We start from the raw sequence: 23,812 nt of genomic DNA on the forward strand, positions 1-23,812 counted from the left end.
CAATATGGCAATTCCCTCTGTCGCCGGCTTGATGAGTATATGCAGGTCAGCATCGCTTATGGAATTAACTACGTCATACACAACGCCGGCCGTAGAGTCATGATGGTCTTGTTTATAGCAGCGTACGTTGGTGCTATCCAGCACCTTAACGTTGCTCAGAATGTCTAGCGCGCTGCGGTTTGTGACATCTCTTTCTATTCCCCTTTCCCCCACCCCCAGTGTAGGGTAGCAAACCGGATGCTGTTCTGGTTGACCTCCCTGCCTTTCCTACCCTTGCTTTCTCTCTCTCTATAGCGAGGATGTTCTTACGGGCGTCGATCCTTACATCTTTGATCTGACCCGGAACAAGTGCCTCGAGCGATACAGATGTGGCTTGGCGGTTGATCCGGTTTAGATTGTCGCTAGCAGCCACAGGCACGAATAAAATTGTGAGGTCTGATGGCCTTACTTGTGGAAGGAGATGTCCTTACGAGTCTTCTCTTTGCTTTGTGCTTCGCTACGGGCACGAAGTCGCTGTCATCCGAGGTTTCATCACTGGTCCCTGAGTAGATCACAGTGTCCTCGCTGTCGGTGTCACGCGGGCGACTAGACTGTTTTCTCGGTGCGGCCGCTGTTGACGTAGAAGGACCAGGAACGACTCCACGTCCATCGCCGTAGTTAAGGGAGCGGCGTCTCACACAAAGTGGCTTCAAAATCTCGGAGACAAAAAGGCAGCGTTCCACTCAGGACACTTCGTCGTCGTGTCCCCCTTGTTTCGACGGAGACAAAGGAGGCACAGAAAGTATACAGGCACAGCGCTTGTCTGTGTACTTTGTGTACCTCCTTTGTCTCCGTCGGTCCCCGCGCTGTCGTCTTCCACTATGTTCAACCAACAAGCTCAACTAGTTACTCTGCGTCGAACTACGTGAGGACATACGGAAAATTGGCGAAGTTATTGCTATACCGCGAAGCGTTTTCCACACCTACCAAGGCCCAGTTCATTACCAACACCAACCTCGTGAGCACCTCTAACCTCGGTTGTCTATCCCACGTTCCCCTTCGCCCCCTGCTTGCCGTCAGCAAAGCTGAACCCGCTCAACACCGTCCTGCTGCTGCCACCATGGTTTCGGTGCCTACGCCAGAGGCTGCATGTAGCCCTGCAGCTGGTTCGGAAACTGGAACCTGGATTGCTAATGACAACGGGTGATTCCACAGGCAGCAAAGGGCGCCTCTTCTATATCGTAGATCACACGATCGGTCAGCATTTTCGCGTCGCACATCCCGCGTGCGCCATCGACCGTAACTTAACGCCTGTGTGCCCCTTGCAAGCGGTCAAGGGCTCCTGTATTTTCGTGTACAGGAAACGATCGTTGTTCGTTAACCTAGGTCTCAATCCGTCGCACATTTTGCTGGATTTTATTGTTGGCAAAAGTTGGCCATGTCATAGTAGGAGGAGACTTTCTGTCAAGCTTCTCTATGCTGGTGGATGTGGTGAACATGAGGATGCTTGACTAGATCTACGACGGGTCTTTCTGTGACCGACAAAGCATACACTTTCTTTGTATTCCCCGTTTACCATCAACCATACCGTGCCGCCACCTTACAGGATATTGCTTGATGAGTTTCCATCAGTAACGGCAGCGCTCGATTGGACAGAGCCTGCCAAGCGCGATTTCGTCCGTCGAATTTTAACAACCACACAGCCTACCCACGCTACACCTCGTCGACTAGCTCCTGAAATGTGCATCGCTCGCCAAGAGTTTAAGCACGTGATAGAAAGCAGCATTGATAAGTCATATTCAAGTAGCTGGTCAGCGCCACTTATGGTCCCCCGGAAATCCGGCGACTGGCGTCCTTACGGCGATTACTATGCTGTAAACTTGGCTACCATACCTACCATGCCATACCATACCATACTTACATCATATGAATATTGAGCATGAATGAACCTATAGTAGCGCGATTGTGGACAGATTCAAGTGAGTCAAAAAGGCGTGCTTCATATGGGTCTTCACGGCATCTCTCGTCATCTACAATGTCAAGCATTCAGTTGACGTCCGCACGAAAATCTGTCACAGATGCGTCCTTCCATCGACTTAGCAACGCATGCATGCCCTCGCCTGAAGGAGACGGTACACGTAATGCAAACGAGTTGATTAAGCTCCTTGTTCCTTAATTACTGAGAGCAGTTTGTTTGAGTTTTTCTCTTTAGGAGCCTCAGCTTGATGAACAGGTTGCGCGAGGAGACTTTTGTCACGATAAATTTCTTCAGCTTCTCACTTTTTCATCGGAATTGTTTTCAGAGTACGGTCACATGATCACAGCTAAGGGCCCCGAAAGTCGGCGTTTTTTGGAAAATCCGAATCGTCCATCCTCTTACCAGCGAGTGTTTTGGAGATTTTATAGGATTAATCCGAAAACAGAGACCCCTGCTTATATGCGTTGTAATTGTATCTCTTCTCGCGCCCAAGCTGTCGCCGGGCTCGCTCCCTGATTGCAACTAAATAGCTCTTCTCTCAGAACTAGTTATACACGTGTTCCGTTAACAATGCACACGGAGCTTAGCACTTCAACCCCCGTGTACAGGAGTTCACTCTTCTTTTTTTTTTTTGCCGTTTTGCAAACAGGCTTCAGGCGTCCCGCGTGCCATCGAGGGTCACACTCGTTAGCATTCAGAGTGAACGCAAGCCACGTCAAGCAGAAAGTTGTGTGCATCGCAAACGACCTGCTGCGCAAATTTGTCTCTCCTCCCGTGCACTGCGCGCGGCAAGAGAGAGAGAGGGAAGAGAAAGAGCTGGACGCGTGCTGATGGGCGATAACCGAAGCCCGAAACGAGCCAACAATCGGTCTCTGTGCGCACTACACGTAACTGCTTCGCGTATTGATAGCGTGCGGCTGGTTTTTTAAGCCGTGCAAATTCTGCGGGCTCTCTGGAACATGGGAGGGAGGGGGTCACGGGCGACCGGTCAACCTTGAAAGAGGCCTGCCGGTGCGCCCGGGACAACGGCCGGTCATGCGTGCAGTCGCTCGTAATGGCTCCATTTCCTCGGCTCCGCAGAGACAAGTCGCCGCTCGGCTGTTGTCGCTCTCGTACAAGCGCGTTTCGTGCGGGGGGTCCGCCGCCTAAAAGCGGCAAGGGGCAGTTTGGCGACGTCGCCCTGCGCTCGTCGGTGCTTGTCTTACAATCCGCTGACGATAAGGCGCCGCGGTGTAATGGACACCACGCGCTCATTTATCCGGCACCCGATCTCGTGCGCGCCGCCTTCCTGCAAGCGGCAGACGTAACACTCGGCGACATGTCGCGCGCGGCTTTGAAAGTGCAAGACCGACGGCTGCGGCCGGCTCGAAATAGCGCCGCCGGCGAGGGAGAAGCTGCGCGGCTGCTCGCCTAACTCTTAAACTTTGTGTCGGCAGCTTTGGCAGCGCGCTCCCGTGCGCGCGGGTGTATCCGAGCGCGCATATTTATGCTCTGGTAATGCTATAGCCCTTACATTTTATCACTTGTCCTGTAAAAGCAATTTTCTCATCTCGAGTAATGGCTGTTGAACGAGAAACGGAAACTGTAAAGTACGCAACATTTCTTCTCAGAAGCGATCCGGCAGGTTTCTTTTTTTTTTTTTTCTTTAGCGTCGTTTGCTGTAAGGCTTCACTTTGGTACTTCGATGTAAGTGTCCTTTAGCAAGTGTGTGTTTATTGGATTCCTATTTGTTAGACTCAGCTTTCTTTTGCTTGCTTCTTTTTTTTTTTTTTTGCTACAATTACAGGCGTAGATTACCATTCTATTATACCTTATAGACAGATGCAAAGCTCCAAACACAAACAAAATAATATGGCATGCCCACTGTTTTCTTTATTATACATATATTCCCATTTTCTTGTAACCTTGGCTGGTGTTTTGAAAGTTTAAAGCAGAAAAGAGAGACTCAACACCAGCAGTTGCACTGGATCGGGTAACAGAGACATGTGTCTTTTCTAAACACTGTAGGCTTTTAAGAAAGGGAGCACCTTTTCTAGCGCCTTGTCTGCGCACGTCGGTAGGAACGAACAGTCTACAACTATCTTTTTCCGACAGCGGACAGTTAAGTTAGCAAGACCAGTGCCAAAAAAAAGAATACATTTGTATGATCACCAAACCGACGATCGCCACACGTTATATTCAGATGCCCGGCCGTCTCATCAAGCCGCATATGAAGAAAACAGCCAACTGAAGTCGTAAAAGCCAGCCGAAAGGGAAGCACTAACATATTTCAAACAATTCCTTGGTGCCTCTATAGACAATTTCGTTATCAAACACAGACCCTGGGAAGCGTTCTGTTCTATCGAAATTTAGCAAGTATGAAACACAGTGGCGAGCCGCAGTAATGCCGCAAAACGGAAGCCCACACATTTTCATCAGCTTTCCTCCGCAACAAATTTACAAAATAATTTGGCCATCTATTACTAGGAAAAGTATAAACCCCTGTGGTTCAAGCATGGTACGCATTTTGTTTATTTGAAAACGTAGGAACGGCCACAGCGGCCGCATTTCGATGTAACCGAAATGCAGACGCCAGTGTATACCGTGCATTGGGTGCTCGTTATAAAGAACCACTGGTGGTCAAAATTATTCCAGAGTCCACTATGGTGTGTCTCATAATAATATCGTGCAAAAAACCCAAGAATGTATATCTTTTTTTTTTTTTTTTTTTTTTTTTTAGAACCGCAGGAAGGGGTGCCCCGTACGTTGAGCCAATTTGAAAACACGCTTTCTTTTTCGGTGTGATATATAGGCTGATAGGACACGGAACCGGAAGTTGCTTGGTATAGCAGATTCACTGCTGCCAAGGCGCGCGCAAAAACCGTCTATCAGGCTGATTATTACTGGAGAAAAATGCAGGCCGTACTTGTAGCTTTAAGCCAGTAGCCAACCGTAACTATCTCTGGTTAACCTCCCTGCCTCTCTATAGAACCTTTTTTCTCTCTCTTACGCTTCAACAGTGGTGCCGATGACACCGCTGTAATGTCATGGATTTCATAAAAATTTTCGCGCATTTTGTCCACTTATACACCTCAAAGTCCCCAGAATTTGTCAGGTTAAGGTTTCGTTCGCTTTATAATTCAAATAAATTGTCCCTCTTTATTGACGAGCAATTCACTGACGAGGGGACCCTGGTGCTATATAGTGTCTACGGGTTCAGCTGGCATGGGAATCACGGGAAGTACACGGATTTGCCTAAATTTCGTCCTTCTGGCTTTTAAACGGCTTTGTGACGTTGCAAACTAATCGTTTCCGACCAATATTGCTTCATAAGTGAACAAATAAACGTAATAAAAATTGGACGATGGCGGAATTCGATCAGAGTAGATCTAGCACATAAGCCCGATGTTGTAACCGTTGTAAGCCATGGACAAACGCTTTCGTCGGCAGGCGGAATAGAACATCATTAAGTATGTCGTTCGGGCAACCCAGCGCGCAGAGATGCTTGATGTGTTTTGATTTGGCCACGGACGCATGCCTCATCAAGTGGAATCGCTGCAATGAGCAGGGATTAGGCACGTTCGCGGAGTCTTACTGCCTTCTACATGTAGAAAATTATAGACCGCTTTGAAATTGACTTCAATAAACGCAGATAAAGCGAATAAAACGAATTTACAAGAAGGTCTGAAGCCATGGACAAGAGCGGAGGTCAGACAAATTCGTGTACTAGCCATCATTCCAACAGTAGCTGAATGATCGCGCCGCCAGAACTCCGTCTAGTAATTCTATAGTAGGAATCTCCATGCCTTGAATAGTTTGTCAAAATCCGTGACAGCACTTAGAGCTGGTGCCTGAATTTCGTGCTGGCATCGCTACCTGCATTTCGCGGCTCATCAACGCTCCACTTACTGCACGGATTACGCACTCCGTATTGGAGAAATGTACCCTACAAACCTATAGGCTTGCTTTATCTTCGTTCACCATTCCCCTCGTCTATGTGCATTTTATCGGCTGTCGTGTTTGGCAAGTGTTATTTGAGAATGATTTTTTTTATTGTAGATCTTTTACTTACTTTTTTTTTGTCTATAATTCTTTTTCTCTTCCTTTTGTTTCGTACCAAAATAAATCCAGAGTCTCACTACAGAGTGCTGCATAATCACATCGTGGTTATACTGTGGACGATCGTCGTTTGCGCATTTCGGGAGATAAATTACGGTGTTTTGAGGTTAACTGTTTATTTGCTCGTCATCAACAGTAGTTACAATGCCTGTCAAGCTACAGTACTGGTGCCTTTTCATATTCATTACTTTCACGCCTTTCTTTTTTAAATTATGCTGTGTTCCTTCCTAATAAATAACTCAAGGTCAAGTATATTCCGCACCATACTTGATATATCGTCATCGTATATGCTCTGCATTTTCTTATTGTCCATAGAGACTGCGCTGTGCGCCCTGTATTAATTACCAAACTCGCTACAGTCAAACCCGATCATAACGAACCCGGAAACGACAAATTAGGCTGTATATCGAACATGCCAAACTTATCCATGAAAAGCTTATTCATTAAAAATAAATCGCTCAAAACGAACTGAGCGTTGGATATATTGAACTCTGAGTGACTCAGCCTGCGCCATGAAACCACCGGCAGCTGCTTACTTATAGGCCTTTCTTTTTTTTTTTTTTGCATATGCTTTTCGAGCACGTTTTTGTGTGGCTGGGCATCGTTTTTCAGCATGTTCGGAAGTGACCGTGTATGTGGTGCAATACGATACATAAGCCGATGCAGCAGTCGATCCTAACGAGTTGCTGCAGAGACACCTGTTGGTGTGAGAGTCAGGTCGTCATTGTCTGTTTCAACAGTGTCGCGCCCCTCTGTTCTACCCGTGTACGATGAGCTTATCCTAAAGGTTCGTTAATCACGGGTTAGGATATGCTAAAATATTAAATTACTCGTTATATCTAACTAACTATCTTTAGTCCTCGAAACAGTTCGTTATAACAGAGCTTGAGGGTAGCCCGATTTCGTATGCTCTCATATGTTTCTCCTTAGCATCCCAGATGAGCAAAAATGCACGACGTGCAATACAAGCTGTTTAAAGCAAGGCTTTGGCATGCCAGGCGTTCGTCGTCGCGCAGTATGGAGCTTTATGCATACGCGCCGCAATGAGCAAGTGTAGTAGAATGGTGGTGTGCTCTTTGCGAAACCGCATTTGAGAGAAATCCCAAGCAGACTGGTGAGCGACTTGGACTATGCAAACTTTCGGCTGGTGTTCATCGCATCTATTAATTTGTTTTCTAAACCACGTGTAAACGCGAAACAAATGATAATAAAAATAACGGATCACGAAGAATCCTTAACTTTTTCCGCCTTTTGTGTCATGTTTGTGTCTTATAGATTGTGTGATCTTTAGCGCTTGACACAAAAAGCTTCTAACAGCAACATGCAGGTCCGTCCCCCGTCTTGCTTGCTTGCTTGCTTGCTTGCTTGCTTGCTTGCTTGCTTGCTTGCTTGCTTGCTCGCTCGCTTGTTTGACTTTATTGTGCAGTTTTTAAGCAATTTTGTGCGGCTACAAACGGCAAAATAAAATGCCCAGAGCGAATACTACACGAGCAGGAAACTTATTATCGATGCTTTTACCGCGAAAATCATAAATTGCAGTAAAATAACCTCTAGAAATATCAGATCTTTTTTACTGCCCTCTCCTTTCTTCTTCTTCTTCTACTTCTTATTTTGCGTGAGAGTAGTAGAACCTTGTCCTCTTATAAAGCATACATGGAGCGCCGGCAACTAGTACACCTTTCTTTGCCTTTTTTGGATACAGGTCACTGAACAGCGCAAGGGGGGAGATTAATTTTGTCTTACTGAAGATATTATTTCGTACGATAGTACGAGCGAGAGAGAGAAAGAGAGGAAATGCAGGGGGATTGACCAGATGCGAGTTTCTCGTTTGCTACCCAGCAGTGGGGCGGGGTAGCAAGTATATAACAGCTGTGTCTTACCAGCACTCACGTACGGGGCAGAAACCTGGAGGCTTACGAAAAGGGTTCTACTTATATTGAGGACGACGCAACGAGCTATGGAGAGAAGAATGATAGGTGTAACGTTAAGGGATAAGAAAAGGGCAGATTGGGTGAGGGAACAAACGCGAGTTAATGATATCTTAGTTGAAATGAAGAAAAAGAAATGTGCATGGGCAGGACATGTAATGAGGAGGGAAGATAACCGATGGTCATTAAGGGTTACGGACTAGATTCCAAGGGAAGGGAAGCGTAGCAGGGGGCGGCAGAAAGTTAGGTGGGCGGATGAGATTAAGAAGTTTGCAGGGACAACATGGCCACGATTAGTACATGACCGGGGTAGTTGGAGAAGTATGGGAGAGGCCTTTGCCCTGCAGTGGGCGTAACCAGGCTGATGAGGCTTATGATGAGTGGGGCGGGGGAAGTTTAGGGGTGGGAAAGAGGACAGCGCGAGAGAGATACTCAAAAAGAAAATTAACAGGAAGGCGTTCCAATTACAGGCGTTAACACAGGCCGGCGGATATCATGAAGCACAGTAGCTCATGCACGACCTTCAGATGCGATGTAGTCATTGGTAAACGTCTGATGGAAAGTCTTGGTGGAAGTCGAATGCATAAGGATGGGTCCAGGGAATATAATCGGGCATGCATGAAGCGTGGTTCATTTCATTCAGTCATAGTGTATTGGCGTGCAAGCGTGCGGAGCATCTTTGCAGCGTCTAGAAATCGCGATTTATATGTGGTGGTCTTCTCCATGGGCTAAACGGGAAGCTTGATTGGCACGCTCATTGCCGATAATACCACAGTAACTTGGTAGCCCATGGAATACGACATAGTGCCCATTCACAGTCAAGGGGTGTGTGGCCTCTGTAAAACACCTTTTCATGCGGACCGCGCCGCCAGGCTGACAGTAAACACTGGAGTACCGCCTTTGAGTCGCAGAAAGTGGACCATTTCATTTGAATTTGGTTTGTCATTAATAAAGTGTAATGCGACGCGAAGTGCTGCAAGTTCTGCTGCCGTACAGACCTTGCCAACTGATACGTCTTGAACTTGAGAGTGGTGGCTTTTGCTGGAACGAAGGCAGCTACGGCAGAGCTGTTAGGCAGGACGGAGCCATATGTGCTTTTTTTTTTTTTTATTGCGAAAGCAATACTGCTCGAGGTTTCCGCTCTTGGCCGTCGTCCCGGAGAATCCACCATTGACCTTTAGCGTGACCTATGTGTGACGTCATACCAGCTGTGGAAAAGCGGGGCCCCAACTCGGCTCGTCGCGATCGTCCCAGCGAATCCTCCATGCTGCAGCTGCGCGCCGCTGCCGCGAGGGGCGCTCGCTGTACGTGACGTCATGCCAGCTGTGGAAAAGCGGCTCCCCCGAACTCGGCTCGCCGCGATCGTCCCAGCGAATCCTCAACGCGCCGCTGCCGTGGGGGAGGCGCTCCACGGCAGAAGAAGGATAGTGTGGAACTATTCGATACTGGAAACAGCAGATCAGGAAGGAAGCGTTTCATGATAACTCAAGAGGCAGTGCCCTACTCGTTGAAGCTAGATCAGGATGTCTTAGAACGCGGAGCTATAAAAACAAATTTAACGAAGAAGAAGACACATGTACAGTGTGTGGTAAATATGTAGAAACAATGGAACACCTCAACTAAAATGTGATGGTATCAAGCCCGATGTCGATGCGGCCACAGTCACCCTTCCTGAGGCCCTAGGGTTCAGAGATAATAATAGTCAGGTAAATAAATATGCGGTGGAAATTAGCAAAAGGCGATTGGAGGATTAGTGGCTCAAAAGCAGAGAGGTGACATAAGGTTAAAAGGGTAGGAAGACGTATATAAAGAAAATCGAGAAATTCAATAACACCCAACACAGATAAAAATAAAAATAAAAGGCAAAATAAAAATCTGAGCAAGGTGGCAACTGCCATCGCCCCGTTTCAAAGGGGACGCTCCTACCTTCCATCCATCCATCCATCCATCCATCCATCCGCTCGCTCTACGTGACGTTATGCCAGCTGTGGAAAAGCGGCCCCCCAACTCGGCTCATCGCAGTCGTCCCAGCGAATCCTCCACGGTATGTCGGATGATGTGTATAAGGTGAAGCTGCAACCATGTGCTGCAGCTAAGAAGCGGTGGAGTGCGGAAGAAACGGGTGAAGAGCGGGAACAACGTTTAGCTAAACGGCGCGCATATTATGCAGCCAGGCGAATGCGTTCAACATCTCTTGATCTGGGTGCATCTACAAGTATCATGCTTGCTCTCAATGCTGACGCGACTTTGGCGACACCTGATCGTTGACAGCAAGCCTTATGGATGCTTTAAATGGCGACGAGACTGCATCTACACGTTCGATCAGCAGTATGGAACTCTACAACCTGAACAGAAGATTGCTTTCGCAATCCACTACGCTTAGCCAAGCTAAGCCTCTGCCATTTTTTTTTTTTTTTTTTTTGCGGACTTCAGATGTTGTCACGTTGATGCTTGGCTCAATGAACGATAGTATGAAATTCTACGATAAGTCGCAGGCAAAATGTCAATATCAAGCCACATCATGATGCACAATTAAGTCAAGATTCCGTCACATGGCCAAATGGGATTTTCTTATCAGACCCAATGTGGTATATGTAACGTTGCATTTGGCTGAGCACCTTCTGCGAGCCGCAGTACATTCTTCTCACGTACAGAGTTTCATCTGCTGTGCGGCCACCTCGCGGCAACTGGGACATCAAATCTCACAGAACGCTAGCTGCCAAAAAATAATAATACTTATACTGATAACGCAATACGTTTTCTTTTTTTTTTTTCAAATACAAAGCTTCACGACATTGCTTGTCTGTGGGCAGCGATCCTCTGCGCTCGAAATCATGGAAGTGAGCAGGGCCAATTAGTACGATTTTCAGTTCCCGTTTATTACTCACGCAAGTAATTAATAGCGCGCGCATCGCGCTATGCTGCGGCTGCAACCGAAGCGCCCAAGCACTGCGCTCGCTCGCGTGCGGACGAAAGATATAATATATATATATATATATATATATATATATATATATATATATATGTGTGTGTGTGTGTGTGTGTGTGTGTGTGTGTGTGTGTGAAAGAGCGAACAAAAGGAAAACAGATAACAGTTTGTGCCGATCGGTTTTTCGCCGTTTCGGGGCTGTTTCAGACGCCTTATCGAGTTAGCCGGGAAATACGTTACGCCTCCGGAATTCTTTATTAAATAAGGGACTCGGCCCAGCGCGCTGAGCCGCCGCCGCCGCGCGTGACAACGCCGCGCCGTGCGGAGAAGCTCGCGCGTCGCGACCGCGAGTGAAAAACAAGCAGCGGCGCCCTAATTAACTCATTACTCGCGAGAAGAAGAGGCTGAAAGAGCTTCGCCCCGGATGAAAAATAAGATGCGTGCGGTTGTTAACACAGACGAAACCAGGGTCATTAATCATTTCGGTAATAGAAGTCTTCCGAATTTTTTCGCCGCTTTGTATATATGACATACGGCAGTGTTTGTTTGCGTAGGGGTTTGTCCAGCATTGTACAGCAGGCCTCGGTGCGTAGTACATTTCGCTGCCTCTGGAGTGCTTTTGTTTGATTTTGAACTTCTTTTCCTGTTATTGTGTTGTTCTTTTCTTTTTTTTATTTCTTTTCTACTTCTTTTCTTTTTTGTGTGTATTATTCGGCATGAGAGACCGCGTTATCATCATTGCCACCTCTTTATTTTTGTTATCAACATTCAGCATGTTATTTTCGCGTGAGGCTTCAGCTTTCTCCTATACCTGGACACGATGTGTGGCTTTTTTCGCTGCTCCTGGTCAAACGGGTAATTCCTTTTGCCCTTGGATAATACTTCAGGAGCATATTAATTAGAGAAAACAAATTGCAACTGCTTTATTAATTGCTCCCGCCGAGATTCAAGCGCGCCTAAAGTTGTTTATCGCTTACCGCTCTCGCAGAACCAGCGCATTAAACTTGCAGACTCGTGCTTCTTTCGCCACTGCGGTGGGCGTTCGGCCATCGAATGCCAAGGGGAAAAACACGTACGTCATGTTCAACAAGTCTGGAGACATCGTCACGTATAGCACGCCAGAGAGAATCTTCATCGACGGCTGGGAAAGAGAAAGAGCGATGAGATGTCAGTGCATCTGCAATCGTAGTTGCAATGTACAGCCGTGTTCTGGAGACACGAATTCAGCTCGAACTAACGGGATGCGTGTTCGGCGGCGCAAGAACAGTGGTCCAACCCACTGCGATCACCAACGTGTTTAGATCAATTGCAAATATTTACGATTTAGTGTTAATATACAACGTCAATCGCAATCATGCATATGAGTAATTCAACATTTGCGTTCTGTTGTTACCCTGGCACTATACGGAAAGTTGATTGATTGATTGATTGATTGATTGATTGATTGATTGATTGATTGATTGATTGATTGATTGATTGATATTGATTGATTGCTTGATTGATTGATTGATTGATTGATTGATTGAAAGTCCCAAAGCAGCTTATGAGAAGCATCGTATGCTGGAGGGTTCCGGGTTTAGTTTGACCACCTGGGATCCTTTCCATTATTGTGTTGCCAAAGCGCAGCACACGAGTGTTCTGCATTCGGCCCCTATCGGAATGCGCACGCTGTGGCCACTGAATGCGCACGCTGTGGTGCACGCTGTGGAACCGAACCTGTGACATCTTGCGCAATAGCAGAGAGCCAGAGCCCCCGTGCCACCTCGGAGGCTGCAAAGACAGCTGTGACAGTTCATTGGAGCACCACGCTCGACAGGATTGATGACCGGCCCCTTACGGAAGGCAGAATTCTTGGATGCTGGTCCCGCCAACGTCGGCACGAACTGCTTTAAAAGCGCTAATGTGTTTCTTAAAGAAAACGGGAATCACTGAAAAACTATAGAATGTGAGAACTGATGCATTCTTTTTATTTTTTAATCTTCTCTTGTTTTCTTATCTTTTCTGCGCTTACCCCATCCCCCTGTGCAGAGTTGCGAACAGGACACTTAATCTGGTTAACCTCCCTGCCTTTCACCTCTCTGCCTTTCACCTCTTGTTTTCCTTCCTTTCTTAGGGCGAAGTCTGCAAATAATGCATGTGGCTGGAATGGTTCTGTAAGTGTGTGCAGCTCCGATCGCAAGAAAAGCTCCCAGTGAGTGCCGGAGCCATAGCTCGTGCTGGTTTCGCGTCTTCCATTACGAAATGTTGAGCTAAATTTTCAGCTGCCTGTGGAGTAGAACGGCTGAATGAAAAAGCGCAATGCTAAATGTGTGTTGTGCCAGTCCTCATTACACGTGTGTTGCGCGTTATACATAGTATAAGAAACAACTCTTGAAGAAAGCCTTCAGGATGGTATCCACAGTGATTAACAATCGCTTCCACAATTAATTGGCTTCGTAATCCACAACGTGTATTCTGTGTGCATGAGCTAATTTTTGAGATTCGAATTTCAATCAAATCATGATTTTATTCGGTTTGTTAAAAGACCCACTGACGTCCAGCAGGTGTTGCTTAAATTTGGAAGCACGGTATACCGTTGGTGCAGTTGATGGCTAGTGTAAAATATGCACCAGTTTCGCCCGAAATACCAATGAAGTAACGGAACGTCTTCCGCGAAGAGAAGCGAATTTTCTCCCTGCAGAGGCATTGATGGGGGGCTCTCCATCGTGGTAAGACGTTAAATAGACGGGCCTTGTAGTCTGTAAGCAACGGGGGGCCCCTTTGTGCGCACTATTCATTCGTGCGCTGTGAGTTGCCACTGGGAACAGCGATGATGAAAAGCGCTGCACAAGTGTCTTTTTCGTCGCTTTTGCTCCGGCACTGTGGCTGCAGACGTACTTCCGGCGACGATATTTGCCGAGCGAACATTCTGCCTACTTCCGATTGTAAGGACTGCAAGATCGGGTTTACTCCCGATTTGGCATTCCGAATTTAGTTAGCATTGATTAACTGCAGGGTATAGTAACTTGCCTTAGATTAGACACCCTTAAAAATGAAATCTTGTGTACTTAGAAAACCGTCCGACACTGGCATTTTAATCATACTACATTTCACGGCTACGAGTATCAGTCGTTTATATTTGTATTTTAGTTCATCATTCGTTTATTGTTCAATTAGCATTTGCTTGCTCTTATTGGGGAAGAATTTTTCACATAGAGCCTACAAATATATATATATATATATATATATATATATATATATATATATATATATATATATATATATATATATATATATATATATATATATACATATATATATATATATATATATATGCTACAAATGTTAGCAGATCGTGGCAGGTCGAATCAAGTGCATCGATTTTTAATTTAATTGTGGGGTTTTACGTGCCAAACCACGGTCTGATTATGAGGCACGCCCTATAGTGCAGAACTCCGAATTGATTTTGACCACCTGGGGTTTTTTAACGTGCACTTAAATCTAAGTACACGGGTGCTTTCGCATTTCGCCCCTATCGAAATGCGGCCGCCGTGGCCGCGATCTGATGCCACGACCTCGTGCTTAGCAGCGCAACGCCATACGTACCCATTAAGCAACCACGGCGGGTTCAATTGCACTGTTATTCCCTAATAAAAATTCTATAACAGTGGCGACTAGGAAATCAACAATGGCTATAAGGTCGATAACTCGATAATCGATAACTCGAATCATTTTAATCCCCTTTAGGTTCGATGACAATTATTCCCTGTCATGAAGCTTCCTCCACATTTAAGGATATCCGCAGAACTGATTTGTGGTATTCGGCGTTCCCTTGCTTCGAGTTGTCGATTAATTCGGCCTGTCTCTGAAATCTGCCAGACTCCTGGTTAGCAACAGCTCCGGAAAGACGTTGGATGAGGGTTCAATTCCCGCGCCTGCCTTGTGAATGACAGTTTCCTTACATGAAACTTCGTCCACCTTGCGAGCTTCTGAAGAGCTGATTTACCATATACAACAATCTTCTTCGTAACTTCCAGTTATACAACGACTGCTATGTGCCTCTCCCGCTGTTGTGTTCAACCCTATAAGACGTCATGAGCGCGTTCAATGAGACAGTAGAAAGAAAGAGAAAAGTATAAGGCAGGGAGGTTAACTACTCTCTGCCTTCTACTTTTCTCTTTCCTCCTACAGTCTCATTGAACGCGCTTATGACGTCTTATTGGGTTGAACACAACAGCGGGAGAGGAGACAGTAAAGAAGAGGAAAGATGTATAGGGCCGGCGTCGGATCTTCTGGTTATAATACTACACAGTAATGTGCAAAGCACCGTCCCACGAAGGGTTCTAATTATTTTATGCTTTAGTAATAGCTGTAATAGAAGTAAATGAAAAGTTGATGAAATGTCGCAAGAAGGCGAGCCGGCGCTCGCCGAAGCAGGCTCTCTCCGATTAGACAGTTTCAGAATATTGTACGCAAGCAAACCTAAAGACAAGTCAATTGTGCGCGACTGGCACCTTCAATCGGGCTAATTCCCGAGGTCATTCAGTGATTCTGTCATTCGTACTAGGCCTGACGAGACCACACCTTCCGCATTTCGCGTGCGTTGCCCCCAGAGCGCACAGAACAATTATTGCATCGACGCACGAAGTGTTACCCGTCTGCTTGCGTGAAAGTGGCGGCAACAACAATGTTGTATATACTCTATAGCACATACAGCGATTTTTTTCTCCAAGCCTTTTAAACGATAAAAAACCCGTGCAACACAAAAGCATTGGATAATGTGCAGCTAGATTCCGCTAACAGCGCCGTGGTTGGCCATGGTTACCCGTTTTCCGGCATTCTATAAACGGCAATATGATCGCAGAAGGCTGAGAGCCTTTAATAGATCTTCCGAGATTCCTCCCCTACCTTATCCCACAAAGCATATCCCAAGTCCTGGTTTATGCTTCACGAGCCGCACCTGCCTTTCCTTACTCTCTCTCTCTCTCTCTCTCTCTCTCTCTCTCTCTCCATTTGTGCGCCGTACTAGGGGGATGTGCAACGTGGTATAGGCGAGACCTGTGACGTCGCCTCTGCTTCGACTTATAAGGCGCAGCTTTTGGGCGAGGTTATCTTGCATTGTGATAACCAGCGGTTGATAAAAAAGGATAAATAAATAAATAAATAAATAAATAAATAAATAAATAAATAGAGAGACGAGGACAAGACAGCGGCTCCACCTGATCTCTTTGTGTGTTTTTCGCCGGGCGACACGCGCTGGTCATCCATCATATAATCATTCCTGCTGCCCGCAGCGGACGGGCTGCTATAAAAAATAAGAGCGCGCGAGCTTTCGTTTAAATTTTCAGTTGTTTTCGCGGCGGCGTACATCGGCTTAATGTTTTGCAGGCGAGGTGCAAATGCCCACTACGCTTGTTGACTTGCGATGTTCAAACGTTGCGATTAAGGTGTATATAGTGAATATGCGAAGAGTTTATTCATTTGTTTTATAGATATACTCGGTCAACGTCCCGCTGTGCAACAGTGTGCGGCAGTGTTTTAACGCGACAGCGTTAAGGGCCCCGTATCGCAGAAAATCCGGCGTCGGCGTCCCGCGTGTTTAGAAAAATTTTATTTCAACAAGAGACGATACGAACACCGAGTCACAATCACGGCACAATTCCACGTGCAGGACGATAACATATGCAAAAAATAAACCGTTGTAAACACGGCACGTTTTCAAAGTAGTGTCCCGAGTCCTCACTCACTAACATATAGCCACATACATCCACGGAAAGGCACAGTTACACAAAAACTAAATGTCACATGTATAAAAGGATTTTCAGTATACACGGTGTAGACAGTTGTTAAATACAATGATAATGTGACAGAGACGCTTTACATAATTTTGTAGTGATGCTATGAGATGTGTATATACAAAAATTATCATGTACACGAGAGCACGCACACACAGAAATCATGGGCACCCAGATTCTATGCACATGCAATGAATGCTTTTGATGGCCTGGCTACAAGAACCAGGCTGGTCGAAAATTAAGTCCCGCGTTCGGCGTCGGACGTCCCTCCGGCAAAAATAATTTCGTACCTAATTTCGAACCATGCATATCGAATCATTCTTTTACCATTAAAGTTGTCCACACCTTGTCTTTCATTTTTTATAAAGTTATTCCTCGGAACTTTGAGAAGGGCAGCCCACAAACAAATGTAATGAAAAAAAAAAACGACAGTGCATATCTTTTATGTTAGCTCTTCTCAGATTGAACTATTAAAAGTGCGAAACAATAACAGGAGATCGAGCCACTAAAAGACCGCGTTTCTACCAGAAAGCTTGGCTTCGTATGTAGCGTTCGCCGCCAGCGTTTCCTGGTAAACGTTACGGTTACATAAGCTGCAGTTGCTGGGAAGCACGAAAAGCAGTCAAGGGTCTTTGAATGCTATCGCGTACCACTTTTAAAGGCGAAGCTTAAATGTCCTCCAAATTTTTTATTATTATTTTATTACTGTTTTTGTTGTTGTTGTTGTAGTTGTTGTTGTTGTTGTTGTTGTTGTACAGCAGAAAGGTTACCCTACGCAGAGTGCTCCAAGCAGCACTTGCGCGGAAAACTCCGTGAAATAACTTTTTTCTTTCTTTGTTGTTGTTGTTTCTGTTTGCAGTCACGAAAGTATTTAGGTGTTCCTATGCTGGAAACCTTGCACGATAACTGAATGCGATGGCAATTGCACGCCGGCGTAAGACGCTAGAAAGAGTCCAACCATGAAATACATTTTTGTTTTGTTTATCAAGGCAATATTCACGTAGATTAGGTTTTTGGACTGCTGAATTATTTATAGGATAACATAAGCATATACACACGTTTTTGCTGCATTTTGTCACACTGCTTCCCTCTTTCGGTCATTTCGAAACCGAGCCAAATTTTGCCATTAATCCTCGCTAAATACTAAAATTTACGGGAAAAAGACTGGCAATGGCATGGAAATCTTCCCCAAATTTACATTACGCTTTCCATTTTTCGGTTTCTGCATATCGTGCGGCACGCCTAGCGGACGATCACAGCCATAACGGTGACGCGGTGGCTTCCGAACCACGTTTGAGTTAACAAACAAGTGCGAAAACAATGGTAACTTTGAAGTGGAGCGTTAGAAAATACGGCACCTGCAGTGTAGGCAGCCCTTACCTTACAAGATAAGTAAAATACTAAGGAAGATACCCTCTCGAATGTGTCATCATTCATTAAGAGCACTTTTGCACTTTTTGAAGACGATTGGCCTCAATTTTATTTATTTATTTATTTATTTGTTTATTTATTTATTTATCAATTTATTTATTTACAATAGCTCAAGTACCCCTGCTAGAGGGGTTTTACATGAGGGGTGGGCGAGCATACAAATTGGCGGAAAACTCCATTAAATTGCGACCACTTTTCATTGCACGGTGAACGCTGTTGTGCGAGAGCGTGCATCACTTACTTCTTCTTTTCTGTTTCCTTTTCTACCCACTTCTCCCTCCTCCAGTTTATGGTTGCGAACAGTGCCGGATTAAGGTGGGGGCTATGGAAGCTGCAACCCCGGGCTCCCAGCTTTCACGGGCCCCGCTCAACCATTTGAAAAAAGAAAGTTGCTGAGCATGCTTGCTGCCAACGTTGTACATACGTACAGTGCAACGTACGTGCGTAGAATTGTACGTACGTTTTGTTGAATGTTATGCGTTTATAACTTGAAGATTGAATGCCTAATAAAATGTGTCTTGTTTTGAAGAATATGATCTGCTGTTTTTTGGTCCGTGCTGCGTGCCGATGCGGCACCTCGACTAATTGTGAATTTGTGATGGGCTGACGCCTTAAAGATACCGACGTGTACGTCAGATAATAGCTGTTAAATAATGATAGAAATCACGCCACGAAATTAGTTTCCCGAACCCAAAAAGATGATGTATACGAAGTGTCTATCGACTCCAAGGGTCCCAGAAAACTCGAAGAATGCAAACATTATACTAATCCACAGAAAAGGAGACATTAAAGAATTGAAAAATTATAGGCCCATTAGATATAAAATATCTACCAAAATAATCTCCAATAGAATATGGGCAACACTGGACTTTAGTCAACCAAGAGAACAGGCTGGCTTAAGGAAGGGATTCTCTACCATGGATCACATCCAATCAGGTTATTGAGAAATCCGCAGAGTACAATAAGCCTCTCTATATGTCTTTCATAGATTACGAAAAGGCATTTGATTCAGTAGCGATACCAGCACTCATAGAGGCATTACGTAATCAAGGAGTACAGACCGCTTATGTAAATACCGTGGAAAATATCTACAGAGGTTCCATAGCTACCTTAATTCTACAAAAGTAAATCAGGAAGATACCTATAAAGAAAGGGGTCAGGCAGGGAGACACAATCTCTCCAATAATATTCACTGCGTGCTTGGAAGAAGTATTCAAGCTAATAAACTGGGAAGGCTTAGGAGTAAGAATCGATGGCGAATATATCAGCAACCTTCGGTTTGCCGATGACATTGTTCTATTCAGCAACAATGCAGACGAGTTACAAGAAATTGTTGATGACCTTAACAGAGAGAGTGTGAGCGTGGGATTGAAGATTAATATGCAGGAGACGAAGATAATGATGAATAGCGGGCAAGGAAACAACAGTTCAAGATCGTCAGTCAGCATCTATAGTCTGTCAAGGGGTACGTTTACCTAGGTCAATCAATCACAGGGAACCTTGATCAAGAGAAGGAAATTCATAGAAAAATAAAAGTGGGCTGGATCGCATACGACAGACATTGTCAGCTCCTGACTGGAAGCTTACCATTATCATTGAAAAGGAAGGTGTACAATCAGTGCATTTTACCAGTGCTGACATATGGGGCAGAGACTTGGAGACTGACAAAGAAGCTTGAGAACAAGTTAAGGACCACGCAAAGAGCGATGGAACGAAGATTGCTAGGCATTATGTTAAGAGACAGAAAGAGAGCGGTTTGGATCAGGGAGCAAACGGGTATAGAGAATATTCTAACTGACATCAAGAGAAAAAAATGGAGCTGGCCAGGTCATTCAATGCGCCGGTTAGATAATCGTTGAACCATTAGAGTTACAGAATGGGTACCAAGAGAAGGGAAACGCAGTCGAGGACGGTAGAAGGCAAGGTGGAGCGATGAAATTAGGAAATTGGCGAGCGCTAGTTGGAATCGGTTGGCGCAGGACAGGGGTAATTGGAGATCGCAGGGAGAGGTCTTCGTCCTGCAGTGGACATAAAAGAGGCTGCTGCTGCTGCTGATGATGATGATTATGACGATGATTATGGTGATGTTTATGATGATGATACTTTATCACTAATCAGCGAACGTAATATGGGGCTTCGAAAAATTCAGCGTTTTAAACCACTCGTCATCATCATCATCGTCGTCACTAGGGCCCCAAGGATGCAATTAGCCCCTGGCCCCAAATTTTTTAACCCGGCACTGGTTGTGAATGGAGTTCCAGCTGCTTAATCTCCCTGCCTCTCCTTTATTTCTCCCTCTTTCTCTCTCTCTGTCTCGGCCATACAGCTGCCAGATTTCTTTTTTTTTATTTCCTACTAACAAAATGTTAGAAATCACATAACTATTACACAATAATATCCAAAGTATGCCGCTCAACCTTTGTTGCAATTCAGCATGGCTAGCTAAGAAGGATCACACCTAATTATACGTCTGTTTCCAACTGAAGCTAACGTCACTGCATGCATGAAGATATGTGAAGGTAATTTTCTGTCCAGAAATAATATAGGAGAGATAATCGATGTCACCGGGAACAATATTACAGCTCTTTCAAGCATTACCTCCCATCTACCTCCTCCCCCAAAAATAAAGAAAAAAGAAAATGGAAAAGCTTACGAAACGAGTACCTCCAGCTACTCTGTCCGACATGTAACCAACTGTTTGCTAGGAAAGTAGCCCAGTGTCTTACCAGCGAGTGAGCGTACCTCGCGCATCTGCTACATGAATCCCGGAAAGATTTTCCCCACGTGCGTGTTTTTCTCGGGACAATCATGGCTCCGAAGGTGTCAAGAGTGGGCAGGCCGCTCGTTGCTCTCGGGCACAGGTGGCGGGAGCGCGCAAGAATTTGGACGACGCGAGAGCGAAGGGCGACGCCTGGCCGCATGTAGTAATGAATTGCCGCTCCCAAGGACTGTCACAGGCGGCCATGCGTGAGCCAGACCAGAGCATTGGAGGAGCAGCCGAGAAGAGGCGACGCTTCGCGCGCCATGAGGAGCCCGTCCGCGCCCGACCGCAGATATTGCGTCCAAAATGATAGACGCCCCAAGGAATAGCTCAAGAAGTCTGACCTCGTTATTAAATCTCCGCCGGCGAGCGGCGAAGGCAGCGCGGCTCCATTGGAGGGCCGCCGACGGGCGCGGGCGGAGCGAGCGGCGGCGGAGGCGGGGCGGCAGGTTTCGGCGGCGCGGCCTCCTCCGCAGCGATCCCTCCCCGGCATGCTAATGGCGCCCGCGCGGGCGGCTCGCCATTTGGCGCTGTGCTCCGGTCGCCGGCGGATATCATGAGCCGTGCCTGATGAGCGCCAGGATGACGAGCCCCGAGCCAACGGACGGCAGCCGCTCGGGCTCACCGGCATCGCCCGTTCCCTCGGCCGAGGGTACCAACCACAAGCCTCGCCTTTCGTTCAGCATCAGCCGACTGCTAGGCGACGACAGCGAACGGCGGCCCGACAGCGCCCTGCTCGGACCTTCGCCGCCGCTCGTGTCGGCCGCCGAGATGCCGGCGCTGGTCGCGGCCGCCCACCTCAGCCCGCTGCACCTGGGCGCCAACGGGACGGTGATCCGCGTGCCCGCACACCGGCCGGCGCCCATGGGAGCCTCGGCGGCGTTCCCGTCCTTTCCATGGATTGGGCCCACGCACCCGGCCGTCAAAGACCGCCTCCAAGGTACGCTACACAGGCTCCGGACGTGAATGCCAGCTGTCTGGGCTGCCATTCACGGCCGCCGCCGCCGCTTGGCACGTGCTCGCGCGCGTCACTTCACTGCGGCACACTCGCGCGGTGCTACGAAAGGCACGCCTTGTGTCACACCATCGTATGACGTTTTTGTGTCGCGCTGTCGATGAGAAATGGCGTCGCAAGCACGACAGGAATGGCATATTTCTACTATGCGTGAACGATTTCAAAGTGTAAGGATTTCTCTTTTCCCGACGTACTTTGTGAAAGACTGATATCTTGCAGCTGCTAGGGACTACTGTCGCATCAATGACAGTTGTGAAAGCTGTATTTCGTATGTGCCACCGACGCTTATACGTTGTTTCGGTGACTAACTTAATAGCAGTGTTCGGAACAGAACAATATATGATTAAATCTATGATGTTAATTGGCCAGAAACTCTAAAATCTTTCATGTTCTAATCGACTAAACCGATCTAAAACGCTTCCAAACTAATTGAGGCAACTAGTAATTTCACTAAGTTTACGTTTCAGCTTGTCACGTATGATGACTCGTTACCGTAGTCTTAAAGCGGCATCAGAAATTATAGCAGCGTGCAGTTATAAGCTGGCGTACGTCCGGAGAATAAAGCATGAAAGAGTGCATCGAAAGGGGAAACCAAAGCAAGAGAGAGAGAGAAAAGGTATGACGGCAACCGCGTAATCGCCTAACGCACCACATTACCCTGATGCGAGGAAATACGGTAGAGCTGCGTGAAATGTTTGCAACCTAGCACTTTTCGCACATGTGTACCGTGCTTGAGGTCCGGTCTGGATTGTCACTGACGATTTATTGACATTGTATAAGAGCGCATCCATGACAATAGAGGACGCAGAAACCTTAAAGAAAGCAGGAGACAGGAAGTATAGGAAAGGCAGGAAGAATATAGCCAAAAGGAAATTCAATTGGTCATGCTGTCCTGTGGAAAGTGGATATGGGAAATGCACAATGCAGGAAGAACTACCAGGACTTAAAGAAAAGATAGACGAGTGACGCTACGGAGGCATGCACGATATGCATATACCCCTCCCAGTGTACGTTTATTGCAAGCCACCTGGACAAACATAGTAATTACAAACGTACTTATTCTGCTCATATACAAAGCGTTCAAGTATTGGTCCCATCAGGGAGAAAGAAAACCAGATTTATGTGGCTTGAAAGACTCTATTCGCACTATAATATGAATGCAGACGGTATACATAACGCCTCGATATATACAGTTTCAAGTACACCACTATAACATCTGTCTAATTCTTAAGAACTTTAAGTCAAACAGAAACGAGATTGCTGAAGGAGCGTTTTACTTTCCTGTGCGTGTGGAATATTTCGCATGGGACGTGTACAACTACTTATTTTTCAGTGTTTATCCAGTTGGTCATTGTAATCCTTAAGAGTCTGTCCTACTGCCAACTTATTTGTGTGTCCTATCAAAATGTACACGACGGTGCAAAGCGGCACGCGCGAAGGGAAGAAGATACGAAAATCGATGACATCGTCTTGTATACAATGCTTCCATCCATTCCGACCCACCATGCGTGCATGCTGTCTTTGAGTTACAATGCATAATTAATTAGCACCTATAGCCCAACAGTCGAAGCTCGCGCTATATGTTCTTTTGGACTGCAGCACCGCAAAGCAAATGAACCGCTCGTTTCTCCTCGGAGGATTTCGACTTCATTTTTTTTTCCTCGCTATTTTGCAAACGTGCCCGTGGCTTTCGATGTGCTGTCGCGGTGGTGGCGAAATGTACACGTCTTCAGTGCAAATTTTCTCGGTGTATGATTCAGCAGCGTGCTTTATGTAGTCACTCATAACAGCGTAATAAAACGGGCGCGAAACACGTTATCGCCAAAGCATTACACGTGTTGTGTTTCAACCATATAGGATAGTGTTATAACAAGCGTGTCATAACAGTGCACAGCTTTTGAAATTATGACGGCGATAGT

At 46.2% G+C, this 23,812-nt stretch overlaps 1 protein-coding gene across 2 annotated transcripts in view; it reads left to right on the top strand.

Moving 5' to 3' along the window:
- The first annotated feature begins 21,368 nt into the window (after positions 1–21,368).
- Positions 21,369–23,812, top strand: part of LOC126546260 (T-cell leukemia homeobox protein 3-like) — a 79,646-nt gene continuing 77,202 nt past the window's right edge. Inside the window, exon 1 of one of the 2 annotated variants that reach the window (XM_050194410.3) lies at positions 21,369–21,818. In XM_050194410.3, the coding sequence (XP_050050367.1) occupies positions 21,449–21,818 (370 nt within the window). In that variant the 5' untranslated portion in view covers positions 21,369–21,448. The remainder of the gene's footprint in view (positions 21,819–23,812) is intronic. The other variant, XM_050194411.3, reaches the window with a different exon arrangement.

Source organism: Dermacentor andersoni, chromosome 1 (assembly GCF_023375885.2).
Source record: "Dermacentor andersoni chromosome 1, qqDerAnde1_hic_scaffold, whole genome shotgun sequence".
NCBI lineage: Eukaryota > Metazoa > Arthropoda > Arachnida > Ixodida > Ixodidae > Dermacentor > Dermacentor andersoni.